The sequence below is a fragment of the Excalfactoria chinensis genome, chromosome 5 (genome assembly GCF_039878825.1).
Source record: "Excalfactoria chinensis isolate bCotChi1 chromosome 5, bCotChi1.hap2, whole genome shotgun sequence".
In the NCBI taxonomy this organism is placed as follows: Eukaryota; Metazoa; Chordata; class Aves; order Galliformes; family Phasianidae; genus Excalfactoria; species Excalfactoria chinensis.
The window spans coordinates 36,313,294-36,325,717 of record NC_092829.1 but is presented as its reverse complement, the minus strand read 5'-3'; the positions used below and the strand labels follow the sequence as shown (position 1 = coordinate 36,325,717).

Here is a 12,424-nt window from a genome sequence, read left to right as displayed (position 1 = left end):
AGGTTAGGACTTGACATGACGAGAATGTCATTCCGTGCTACCATGAGGTCATTTCCCTTTTGCTGTATAAATTAACTTGTGGTGTTGCTTCAATCTGGAATCGCTTCGTTGTTTTTAATGCAGTGCAGAAAAGTCCTTTTCTTTGGAGGTATCGTGATGTAACTTCAATGAGTAATTGCAGTGCTTGGCTCATTAGCATCCAAAAGGATTGTTTCAGTTATTTTATTTCTTGGATCTTTTTTTTCCCCACCGTCCTCTTGCACAAAATGGTAACAGTACACTGTGCAAGCAGTTAATTTGTGTATAGTAATACTTAAGTGGCTTACTGTAATCTGATGCGGGTGTCTCTGTGCACACACAGCACTTGGGCAGCCCTCGTAACCCTTTTAGGGACCCAAGGTCTTTGTCTCATCCTGATCCAGTCCTGGGATGAAGGCTTTTCTGCATGGTCCCTACCTAAATCCAGAGCCTTGATTTGGGAAGGTCTGGGTACAGGAGCTAAACAACAAGCTCCAGAAGATACCAGATGCTTGGTTATTTTGCTTTGCCCTCAACCTCATTCTTGCCCTCCAGCAAGTGCCCATCGAGAGAGGTGGAAAACCAGTGCCCGATGCAGGTCTGGGGCCAATGGTTTTGCTGCACAGCGAGGGAAAAGCAGCACCTGTTCTCTCCTGGGGGCCAGCAGAGTTGTCTCCAGCTTTATGTTTACTAAAGGCTGCCCTTCCAGAGTGGCTCCACACATCTGGGGCTGGTAAATTGTAAATTCCCTAAGTAAGGTGTCTCATCTTTACCTTAAGGCATCACATGCGTTTACACTGATGCTTAAAGGGGGGGAAGCAGAAGGGGGGAATGAAGGAAGCATTTGCATGGGCTCATTTGGCAATTAAAAATACATAAGTGAAAGAATTGCCATGAACTTGCCTAAAGGGCTGTAATAAATAACATCCTGCCTAACTCGTGCATAAATGTGCTGTATGGTTTTGCATGAAATGACTGTGTTTGTTTTTAGGGTTGTTGGTTGAGTTGGGTTTGTTGTGTGTATGTGTGTTTTTGTTTTGTTTTTAGTATTGTAACAGTTGGAATAGAAATAGGCTTATGTTTTTGTAATTGTGGTAAACGTATTTTAAAGATTGCTGTTTGATTAACTGTAAATATTACCGGTTCAGAGGTTAAAAGCTGTTGCTGAAGTCATTCAGGGAAATCCAGCAGAAGTGTAAATATGGCAGAAAAAGCTAAACAATATGGCAAAGGAATATTTGCTGACTTAAGAGTGCAGGATCAACACCAATATTTTTCCAGTGATGCTAAACCTCTTGTAACTGCTAAATTGGATTTGTAGTTGAATGAAGTATCAGCTGCTGTTGGACAAGCCCATAAAGGCAGGACGGCTGGCCTTTTGTAGGCAGGGCTTAAAGGACGATTGATATGTTTTAGCACTTTTGGGATTATTGTGATTAGGAGGAAGCCATTCTGAATGATAGAGAAAAGGGTGTAAAAAACACAGTCCACAGCTGGTGAGCAGCATGTGTTTGCTATAAGGAGAGGTCACGACTAGTTGATCCTGCTGGTTCTGGCATTGATTGACAGTCAAGAAAACTTGATATTATGAAGCGGACCCTTCTTTTCTCTCTCTCTCTCTCTTTTTTTGTTTGTCTTAAAGAAATGACGAGTCTGTTGCATAATGCCAAAGTATTTTCAACATTTAGAAGGCTCTCAGGTTTGCAAGCTGAATGTTCAGGGTCCCCACTGCAGGTTTAGGTTGTTAAACCATCATCTAGAAATTAGTATTCAGCCCAGAGCTGTAAGAACACCGAATAGGAGCTACAGGAACAGCGGAGCTGGGTCTGTGTTTGCCTTTTTCATACGTGTTAGTCTCGACTAAAACCCTCTTTGTCATAGAGCAGGAAATTTATGCTAAGCGTGTGGAAATTTCAAGTTTGCTGAACTTGTTGACTGTGATGCATCTGGTGAACGCGGGGTACTTGGTGAGGTGCAATACGTGTAGAACAAATCTGACCGTCAGGAAAACAGTTTAATCGTTTTATTTTTATTAAACACCTGCCCCAGCAAGCATGCAGGCTATTTCATCTTATCTCCTCTGCCCACTTGGAAATGTAGCTCATTTAGATGATGGGGAGGAGGGGGGGGGGGGGGGGGGGTTGTTTTTTGGGTTTATTTTTTTTCCACTTTTCCTTTTTTCTTTTTTTTTTCTTTCATTTGAAGGAGCCATCCAAGAGCTCGCAAATGCACATTTAAATAGTTGGATCCCTGACTCTTTAGTGGGGCTGTACCTCTTTCAAAATTTGAGTTTAGCATACCACACAGGAAAGAACACAAGCTTGCCAACTCCCGCTGAGCGTTTTTTCAAGCCTGTGAAAAGAATGAATTATTCAGCAGTAAGCATGCTTACAGCTGGCCATTTGGGAGCTTTGATGTGCGAATCAGGCGGTTGCATGAATGCCCTTATTGTCATGTTATGTGTACACAGTGTGTGAATTATTGAAAATAGTGAGGCCTGAGCCTCATCTGGTAGAGATTACAGTGCAGGCATGCTGGGTGAAGGTCTGTAATTGAAAATCCCCAGATGCTGTTTATTTGGCCTGCGTCACGTGGCCCCGTACAGAAAGCTTGTCTGAACAAAATGCTGCCCGCCTGGAAGCGCCGCCCAGCCCCCCAAACCCAGGGTGCGGGCGACTTAAACACCTGCCCGTAATATTTTTAAAAGCTTAAATTAGATTTGCCTATAACGTTTAAATAGAGGATGCCTTACTTAGGGGGTTTAAACTGCTTAGCCAGTTGTTGACTTACTGAGCTCTTTTATCTACAAGAGGCTTTTTGTTAGCCAATTTAGCTTTCAAGCGTCTTCGGAAAGCGGCACCGGCCAATTTTAGGCAAGCTCTCCCAAAGTTGGGAGTTCTGCCTGCAAAGGGCAGCGGGAAAGCTCAGCTGCCTCGGGGCCCACAGCTGCCTCCCACTGGAGGAAAGCCCTCACCCCAGCCAGCCTGTACCCCATGTCTGTGCGCAGACCCCTGTGTCGGCTGGGCCCTGAATCCAGCCTTGAGAAAGGGATGCTGTGCTGCTGGCTGCATACACATGGGCCCTGCCTGAGGCCTGGGGGCACGCAGGGGGTTCCTGATGGAGCCCAGGTCCTGGCAGATCTTTGCCATGCTGGAAATACGGCCACGCTAGTGACTCGGGAGGTGGAATGTTTGTTTTAAGAGAAGTTGAGCACGTAGGTCTGTATCCAGGCTGTGTGCTAAGTATATGAAATATCTGTGTCAAGCCACAGTCTTGCAGAATTTGTGAAAATCATAGTATGCCGTTATTTGAAAAAATAAAAAATAGGTGTTGCTACTTGGTCATTACTTACAAATTTTGCTGAGTGTGGAAACTTTATAAATCAGCTGCTCGTTTTCCAATGGCTAACCAACTAAATTTCCCACACTTGTCTATTTTTATTACATTTGGATGGTGCCTGTTACTGGGAGCTGGGGGCAGGAGCTTGATTTGTGTCATTCACGTTCTAAGTAAAGCCAGCTGCCCACCATGCCTTGATGCCACCACCTCCTTGCATGGGATTGAGCAGGTACACTTGCAGCCAGCACCCCGCGTGGCTGGGCCACCTCCACAGCCCACACAGGGCCCAGCGGAGCTGCCTGTAGGGTGCCCCTTTTGCACACCAAAGGGTGCACTGAGGGTGGCACTCAGGAGCCTCACAGAGACCTTTATGGGGGCTGATGCTCAGCCTCTTCAGGCTGCTTTTGGAAATAATGGTAGCGGGGGAAGTTTCCCTGTACAAGGAACCCTCTGTTAGAGCAACAACTGCCTCCCGGGGGGTGGGTGGGAGCCTCCCCAGTCAGCAGCTGCTCCTTCTTATTTAGGAGGAGAAGAGCAGAAATGTCAGTCCTCCTCTCTGCCTGTGAGGTGTCTGGGATTGCTCTCCTTCATTTGGGGTGATGCTCCTCAGAGCAGGCAAAGGGAGCCTGGGAGCCTAGGTCGGCTGTTAGCCAGCAGAAGCCCTTTGTCCTTCTAGCCATGGCTGAGAAAGATGTTGTGTTGTGTAAAATGAATCTTCCCCCATGTCAGCGCAGGGAAAAAAACACGTTTTGCAATTGCACTGATGGTACAGAAGGGCATGACAGATAAAGAGGGAATTTAAAAGCAAAACAAACATTCAGAAAAGCCCATATGAAATGCTTGCTGTTGTCCTCTCCCAACCCTTTGAAGATCCCTGGAAAGGACTGCTGAGCAGTGAAGATATTTTATCTGACTGGTCACCTCCCCACACCTTTCTTTCATACCTGAACCAAATCATTCAGAGCAGGAGACTGTCATAGTAGATGACAAGGAGAAGGAGCTGAACATTTACAGTTCATAAACCTGACCTCTCCTCTTCTACTAGGCAATTTCCCAGATATATATGTGACAGGGAGAGAGCAAGAGGGTGTGTATGGAAAGTATTTCCACAGCTGAGCACTTCTTAGAGAAAAACAGATCTGTTTATTAACTGACATTTTTCACCCTAATGTTTTTAGTGGCCAGTTGAAGAAATTTTTGAGCCTCTTTTGTTTCAAGGTAAGGAGAGAGTGTTTTGTAGGGTTATTTGTCCTTCCTTTCCTTAGAATCCCCTTCTGGCCTTGCTGGGTCAGGAGATAAGATCTTTTCTGTTAGGACCCATTGCAGCTGGTAAAGAAGAGCAGCAGTGTTTGGTAGATAACACAAAGGCTGTAAGCCTTTACTTGGGGCACCTATCTTGTGTATGTCGGGCAGTGCTTACGTTTGTGTTTATGGTATTTTGGGAGTCCAAAACAGATTCCATGTCTTTTCAGAACATTCTAGTTAGGCAGAAGATACTTCATTAAGCTTTTGAATATCCCCTGCTCTGGCTGAACAAGGTGCATATTTCCATGTTGAAAATACAACTGTAAAGGAAAAATAGGGCTTCTGCCTTGATCACTTTGCATGGTTCCTTGTAGAGCTCCCTTTCCCTGTCTCACTGTCCCACCTGGTATTGACTCTTGAGCTGGACCTCACCTTAAGGGAAAGCCACAATCTTGTCAGTCATCTCCTTGCTGGGCTGGAGCGGGGCTGGCCAAACCCCTCCTGATTCCAGCCAAAGAGCCTCATGGATGGACTGGGGCCTAAGTGGGGATGGCACTTACTGATATTTTTGAATAATGCAGTCTAGACTTTCAGTGCTCAGTGTTTTTTTTTATAAAGCTGCTTTTCCTGTTAAGTGGCTGCCTGGGAATCTGAGCTTTCTTTTAAAAATAGTTTTTTAGCTCTCTTGACTGGGGAGAATACTGTGAAGCCGTGGGAAGGTTTAACTCTTCCTGCCTCAGCCACAGCTGAGGGCTGCACGGGGCTGCTGGAATGGATGGAGTTGTCTGGAGTGACCCACACTGTGACCACAATTCCTCTGAGTCTCAGAGGGCCGTAGAAGGGCTGCTGCTGGGCTTGCAGGCTGCTGCCCCTTTGGGCTTCCAAGCTGCAGGCAGTCGAGTGTGTCCTCCTGTTTTTCTGTTCATTTTTGTCTGCTCATGCAGTGCTTGTTAAAGGGGCAGAGCAGAAGCAAAAGGTTTTGGATGACTCTTGCCCAAAGCATGTTTAGTATTACGTGCCATCATCATAGGCCATTTGCTCTTCCTTCTTGTTGCCATGGCCTCAGGATTTTGATCTCTCCCTCAGTTCTTTTTCCCAGATTGTATACTTCTCCATCAAAGAGCTTTTCCATTTAATGCTAATGAAAGGTAGAGCAGCTCCATTTCTCTCCTTTCTACTCTCCCCAGCTGTGTACTCGTCTGCTTTAAAACAACTTGGTGGGCGACAGGTTATTTTCTTAGCCTTCCCATTTTCAGCTCACTGCTAAATCAGTTTTCTCGTTTTCTACACTTGGGCTTTTCCCCTGTGCTGAATGCAAATAGCTCCATAACTTAGGACTTGTTAAACAAGTATATTTAAGTTATTACAACTCAAGAAGAAGTAACATAATATGCAGTGAAAATAAACAGGGCACCACATAAAACTTGGTTATCTTCCGTGTCAGCAATATTTAGGAAGGAAATTATTTGGAAAGAAAATATTAGTTCGTATTAAGTAGCGCAGTGTGTGACTGAAGAAGAGTCAAATAGCCATTTTAGACACTTGGAAATACTCTGTTTCCAAGGGAAATAGAGTTCTAAATAACAAACCACCGTGTTGATCAGCCACGCTGCAGCAGGAACTTCTGCACCGCAGGGTTACCGCTCTTGTGCATGGCATTAAGGATGTGATTTACAACATGGTGAACTGAGGCAACAGTTTCAGTCAGTGGAAGAGGCAGAGTGCTCCTCAGCAGAATGGGAAGATTTCACTCTCCTCCTTGAAGAATTAAGTTGGAGAAAATGCCAACACATAGCCATACTGTCAGGCTGATCAGTGCTTTGGGTTGAGTGGTAAGTGGTCTTCACAAGATCCAGTTGGGCCTGGAGGGCAAACACTACCTTGTGTAGCTGGAAGATAAACAGGGAGAGGCCAGACCTTGTGTCAGCCCATGGGACAGGTGGTCCTTAGCCTGAGACCATCCTGGTCAGTGGCTATAGTGCCACTTCTCTGCCTACCAACAGCTCCAGGTCTTCAGTGGAAAAACACCATAGCCTCTGCACATGGGTGGTGGGGCATATATGTGGTGTTAAGGAGATGGAAGAGAAATAGTGTTGAACAACAGAATATTATTAATGAATAGTTTGCAAAGGAGAAACAGAGTACGTACAAGAAAAAGTCGGTCTTGTATGCATGCAGCTCCTATGTTTCAATGTCATGTTTTGATGGTGCTTATGGATGTGTTGCTGCTTGTCCCTTAACCATTCATTTTTCTTTGTTTCAGGTAGGAATGAATTGATAGCCAGATACATCAAACTTAGAACAGGGAAGACACGGACCAGGAAGCAGGTAAAATAGCCCAGTGGGGAAGTGTGCATTTCGGTGAATAACAAAACAAGGCATTTTTGGCTGCAGTGGCTGTCTGTGCTTCAGCTCTGACAAGATGGTGTGTTGACTTCACTGACTTCACAATTAAATACACACTTTTTAGAAAAATATTTTAAATTCCAGATTTTGTTATTGTGCATCATTTCAGTGAAAGTTGGAGGTGCATTTCCTATTGGTCTACATGTATATGAGGTTATTGTCCCCTGTATTCGGGGGAAAAAGAAATCAAAAGTCAAAGCAGAAGCATATAGCATTGTTCCTTTTTTCTCTGTAAGGATAATTACAGAATGTAATGATTATTTTGAGACAGTGAATAACCAGTAATAATTTCTAAATGTCCAGCAAATTCACCGATATAATAAAGGTTGTGATTATTGGCTATGAGAGGTGAATGAATAAAAATTATCTAGCAAGACTGATGCTAATCATGCTTTCAGCTCGTGGGCAGTACTTGCTACAGGATGAAATAATAATAAAAAAATTCCCCACAGAGCCTTCAGGCTCCTGGTCTGTGACCATGGCAAGATTTCATTCATCATCAACTCAGAATATACCTTGAACCAGTCTTAAGTCATTTTTAGATTATTATTGCATAACCATTAACTTAATAGTATATGCCTAAATCCTTTAATTTATCATATCCACAGGGCTCAGCAGCCTTACAGAAGGCACATGATCTGTATGGTTAGTGTGGTGGTTCTTGAGCCCTTGCACTGTTTCAGAATGCTTTGCAAATTGCAGAGTCCATTCGTTTTCCCTAATGTGAAGTTTGAGATTCCCCTCCATGTGCGTGGCAAAGGAGAAGGCAGCAGCTCATACACTTGCATGCTATGCGTGTTTTGTAAAGCAGAGAAAGGTGACACTGAGTCAGCACACATAAAGATGGCCTGCTGCCAACCCTCGTGTTTAAAGCATTTTGAGCTGGGTGATATTTTGCCCTGGGTGGTGTTCTTTGTCAACTGGGGAGAAAGCATATGTATGAGGGGTGAAAAAAGCTATGAGAAAGGAGAGAAACTGCAGTGCATGGAGAAAAGGAACAAACAAAAGATTGGCAAAGAAATCTGCGAACAAAAGGCAAAGGCCCAAGCTCTGCCCTGTGTTATGCTCATGCAGACTCCCCCAGTTGGGAGCTGCACTGGTGATCTTAAAATGGTATCAGGATTTGTAATGCAGACTGGGCTGGATCCACATCCAGCGTATGCTGGCAGAGCTGCAGTGAAACCAGGAGGGCTATGGTGGCTTGCACATGGCCTTTGTTCTTGTATGTCCCTCTAAAATGTTTCATTAATCAATTTTCATAAGTGTCTCAAAGACTTTGTCATTAGTTCCAAGTTTCAAACGAGCAATTAAATGTTACAGTTGTGCTTCCTGTATAACCTTTAACACCACTAATATCCCGCTGAAAGCAAAACAAGTGAACACGTGTCAAAACTTGGTCTACGTGTTCGACCACAAAATTGCTTAGTAAGCAATAGTATAACGCTGAATTACTGCAGTCTGGTTCCTGAGCTGCTTCCTGGAGAACTCTCTGAAGGTGGCCTTCAGGGGCTGCACTCATTTATGCATTGTTATTTGCTTCTCTACTAAAAATTCAGGCTCTTTTTTGTTTTGTTTTGTTTTGGTGTGTGCTATTGTCATGGAATAATTTTACAGAGGGAGGAAATGAAGCCTTGTTTCTCCTTTTCTTTTGCCTGTGTTCTTTCCCAGACAGGAATTTTAACTAACTCAGGAAAACTGTACGACACCTGGTATGATATGCCCTGGGTCAAATCAGACTAAAGATTTTTCTTTAGCAGTTTTTCCCATCACTGCAGTTTTTAAACCTTCACATAGAGGTCTGGGGGATGCTGAGCAGTACCAAGGAATGTTGGACAGCATCACTAAACCCTCAGCATCAATGTCACGGATTTCAGCATGTAGCAGAGTAAACAGGAAAGTGAATCAGGACCCAGACCCTGCACATGCAACAACTTATGGGCTATGAAACGGTCTCTTGCAGGGCAGGTATTTTTGACCAAAATGCAAAATGTAATAACGGACCTAACCTAGACATTACACAAGCTGATGCCCTGTTACTTGTCTCTGCTTACATGAACATTTTGTGGGCAGATTTGATGCTGAGATTGCAGAGAAAGGCAGAGTGGTTTCTGGGACTGTGTCATGCCAATATTTTACCATTTGTTCCAGAACTTGGAGTGTGTCAGAGGGGCCAAAACGCAGGCTGAAGCTCCTTGCTGGAGCTGCAGAACACAATACAAGTGAATGGATGCAACTTCTTGACACCGTTACATCTTCAGCCTAGTGCCCAGGGGTCAGGGTGGGCAGCTGCAGCCCTGTCCGAGAGGTGGAACTCCTTTGGGATGTGTCCTGCAGAGTGTGGATGGGGTCGGTCCCAAAGCACACAGGCTGCAGCCAGCTGCAAGCTGTGTCCTCCCTCTTATAGCTGAGCGTGCAACCCAGTGGGCTGCACATATTTTTCCTTAATCAAGTCACTGCAGTGATGACCAGTACTGTTAAGCCTCAGTGCTAAGAGCTGGGTATCTGGCTGGGAATGTGGTATCTTTAACAACAGAGCTTACTGAAGATGCAAATAACTCAGTTCCCTCGGAAAAGTTTTTTTTTTTTCTTTTCTTTTTTTAAAAAAGAGAAAAATAGATATTTTAAATTTGATTTGCTTTTTGTTTTTCTTTTGTTTGTTTGTTTTTTTTCTTCTTTTTTGTTCCTATAAACCTGAACAATGTAGGTGTCTAGTCACATACAGGTCTTAGCAAGAAAGAAAGTTCGAGAAATTCAAGCCGCCATTAAGGTACGTTTGGCTTGCCCAGTTGTAGGGGGCTTTTCATCTCCATGGTTACAGGCTTTTCCTTTGTTTCCTCCCTTCCCCTACCCTGCAGGTGTCTAGTCACATTCAGGTTCTTGCCAGAAGGAAATCTCGTGATTTTCATTCCAAGCTGAAGGTATGCGCTTTTCTGCTTTTGGGCTTGTGGTTGCTATGCCTGTCCCTTCCTCCTCCCCGCGGTGATGGGCGAGCTCCTGGTGCTGCCGTGCCTGTAACCTCCTTTTCCTGCATGTGGTAGCTGTCTGCGTCTCTTTGTGTTTAATCTCTGGTTTCTGCACTAGCATTCACATTAAAAACGTTGTCTTAACACTGTCCAAATGCAAAGTGAACTACTCTTTGTAACCGCTCAGCACCTAAATCTGATTTTTAACCCATCCATTCATTTTTGGTTTTATTTTTGAACATCTAAGTGCTACGAGTGTATTTCCATACACGAGGTTTTTATACAGTTGTGTAGGTGCTTTTTCTTTTTCTTTTTCCTTTTTTTTTTTCTTCAGATAGGGTCATTGTTTTCCATTCCCAGATGTTTGTTTGTTTTTTTAAAATTTTTAATTTTTTTATTTTTTTTTTATTTTTTTTTTTTTGTCTCTTTTGCAATGCTATCAAGAATACTTAAAATAGATTGTGCCAGAGAGCACAGCTTATCCAGGTTGCTCTGGCTACAAGAGTGCAGTCTGGTATCACCTAAAGTTATGTACTATTTGCAAAATTCTATGAAATTTTATTTTTTTAAGGTATAACGTTGGCATTCAATCTTTGGAGAGCCTCAGTCAGGGCCCCGTCCAGGGAAAACTAAGAATGTTTGCTCAATCTGACGTGGTGAACTGTACGTGTCCCCATTTTCCCTGGTTTTCCCTACAGTATATTCTAAGGCTAAAAAGAAACTCTTGGAAATGTTTGATGGGGGTTTCTTGGATGGCTTGTTTTTTCAAGTTTTCCTGCAGAGATCACAGGACTCATTTTGCTTTCACGTTACTTAAAAGTGGAAGAGGGGGGGTTTTGCAATTTTTGCTGTGCTTTTTTCCTTCTTTTTAACGAAAAGCAAAGGAACTTGTAAATCTTTTCCTTCTGTCCTTTTTTCTTTTTGTTGATTTTTATTTTCCGTATGAGAACAAATCACATTTTTGTTCTAGCTGAAAAGCAAAATGTTTCAGCACGTAATTTCATGAGGATAAGTGGTGAGCGCTGCGGATGCTTACCACAGTCCTGGAGCTGCAGCGTATAAATAACAGCCTGGCTGTGTAACAGGCCTTCTTGACAGAAGCACTGGGTTTTTCATCCGCAGTGGGCAGCATGCTGGCAAGCTTGTATGGCTGTTGGTGGCTGGCTTTTTAGCTGCACTGGCTGAGCAGTTGGGGTTTGTAAAGAACAACTAAGACAACCTAAACATACTGCTTTTTAACCGAGGGTGCAATAATACAGAGATATGTAGCATTTTAAGCTTAAATTGTCAATCCTTGATGCCTAAAATTACGTACGTAAGGAGGTTGCCTTACTGTAAGCGGTGCTCAGCACCAGCAGCTCTCAGGGTGTTTTGTAGGGCTGGTGAGCCCCTTGGCTACAAACACCAGGAAACCCACCTAGCTACCCAAAATGCAGACCTAGGAGCCAAACATAAACATTGGATTTGCTCTTCTAAAACATTTCCTTTTCTCAATGCTAAAGATAACTTAAAAAAAACAAAAACACTTCTAAAGCAAAACACATTCTTAGTTGCTGCACCTGCTATCAGATTTTTGTCAGAGCTTTCCAAAGGAGCAAGCAGCTACTTACCATCTAGTAACATCTGAGACCTCTGCCCTAGGTGGCGTTTGCAGTAAGTAGGGCCCGCTGAGGATTTTTCATCTTGAGGAGTTGCCTGAAGAAGGAAAGTTCTGTCAGGGCAGTGAGGTTCCTCACCAGGCCTTCAGACTCCCCTGCTCATTCCCAGCCATCAGCAGGTTGCAGCAGGGCTGAGCGGAGAACATGGAAGCTGCCATTTTGCTTTGAGAAATTCATTGATATATGAGGAACCTCCCACATCCGTGTCCCTGCTGCTCTGTGGAAGATGTTTGCTTCAAGGCTTTCTACAGCTGCTCTGTGAGGATGAAGAGTGTGCCAGTGATGTGAGGTTGCCAGCCCCCTGCACTTAGAGTACTCTCCAGATATCACTAATGACAGAATCTGCCCCAGTCTTTCCCCAGCAGGCCCTGCTGGCCAGTGGCAGTTCTTCCTGCCCCTGCTACCTATAGGTAGCCATCCTACTCACAAGATTTAGCCCTGCAGGAGACCAAGCATAGCCCAGGTGACTCTTCCAGGACCGCCAGCCTGAGGGGTGCCCAGAAACAACAGAGGAGCCAGGTTTTCTCCATCTCCCTTTTTTCTTTCTGCTCTTGGTCAGTAAATAAGGTGCCATGGCACAACATCCTCACAGTACCTTTCCAGAGAAATTGCAACCTCCCCTGCACCACTGCCCGTGTTTCTCTTCCTATTCCTTTATTGAAGCCATCCATCTTTTCCAATGCCCTTTGAAACAGAGAGTATTTGCAGATGCAAAAAAAAATCACCTTCTGTTCATTTCACATCAGTGATGTACTTCTCAAGTGGTTTTCAACGTGGACTGCTTTGGCAGCAGTT

The 12,424-nt window shown here is 44.1% G+C and overlaps 1 protein-coding gene across 6 annotated transcripts in view; it reads left to right on the top strand.

The window, feature by feature from the left end:
* TEAD1 (TEA domain transcription factor 1) overlaps positions 1–12,424 on the top strand; it is a 141,397-nt gene that overhangs the window by 91,804 nt on the left and 37,169 nt on the right. For 3 of the 6 annotated variants that reach the window (XM_072338648.1, XM_072338645.1, XM_072338646.1), the window contains exons 3-4: positions 6,866–6,930; positions 9,864–9,926. In XM_072338648.1, the coding sequence (XP_072194749.1) occupies positions 6,866–6,930; positions 9,864–9,926 (128 nt within the window). The remainder of the gene's footprint in view (positions 1–6,865; positions 6,931–9,863; positions 9,927–12,424) is intronic. The other 3 variants (XM_072338650.1, XM_072338647.1, XM_072338649.1) reach the window with 1 other exon arrangement.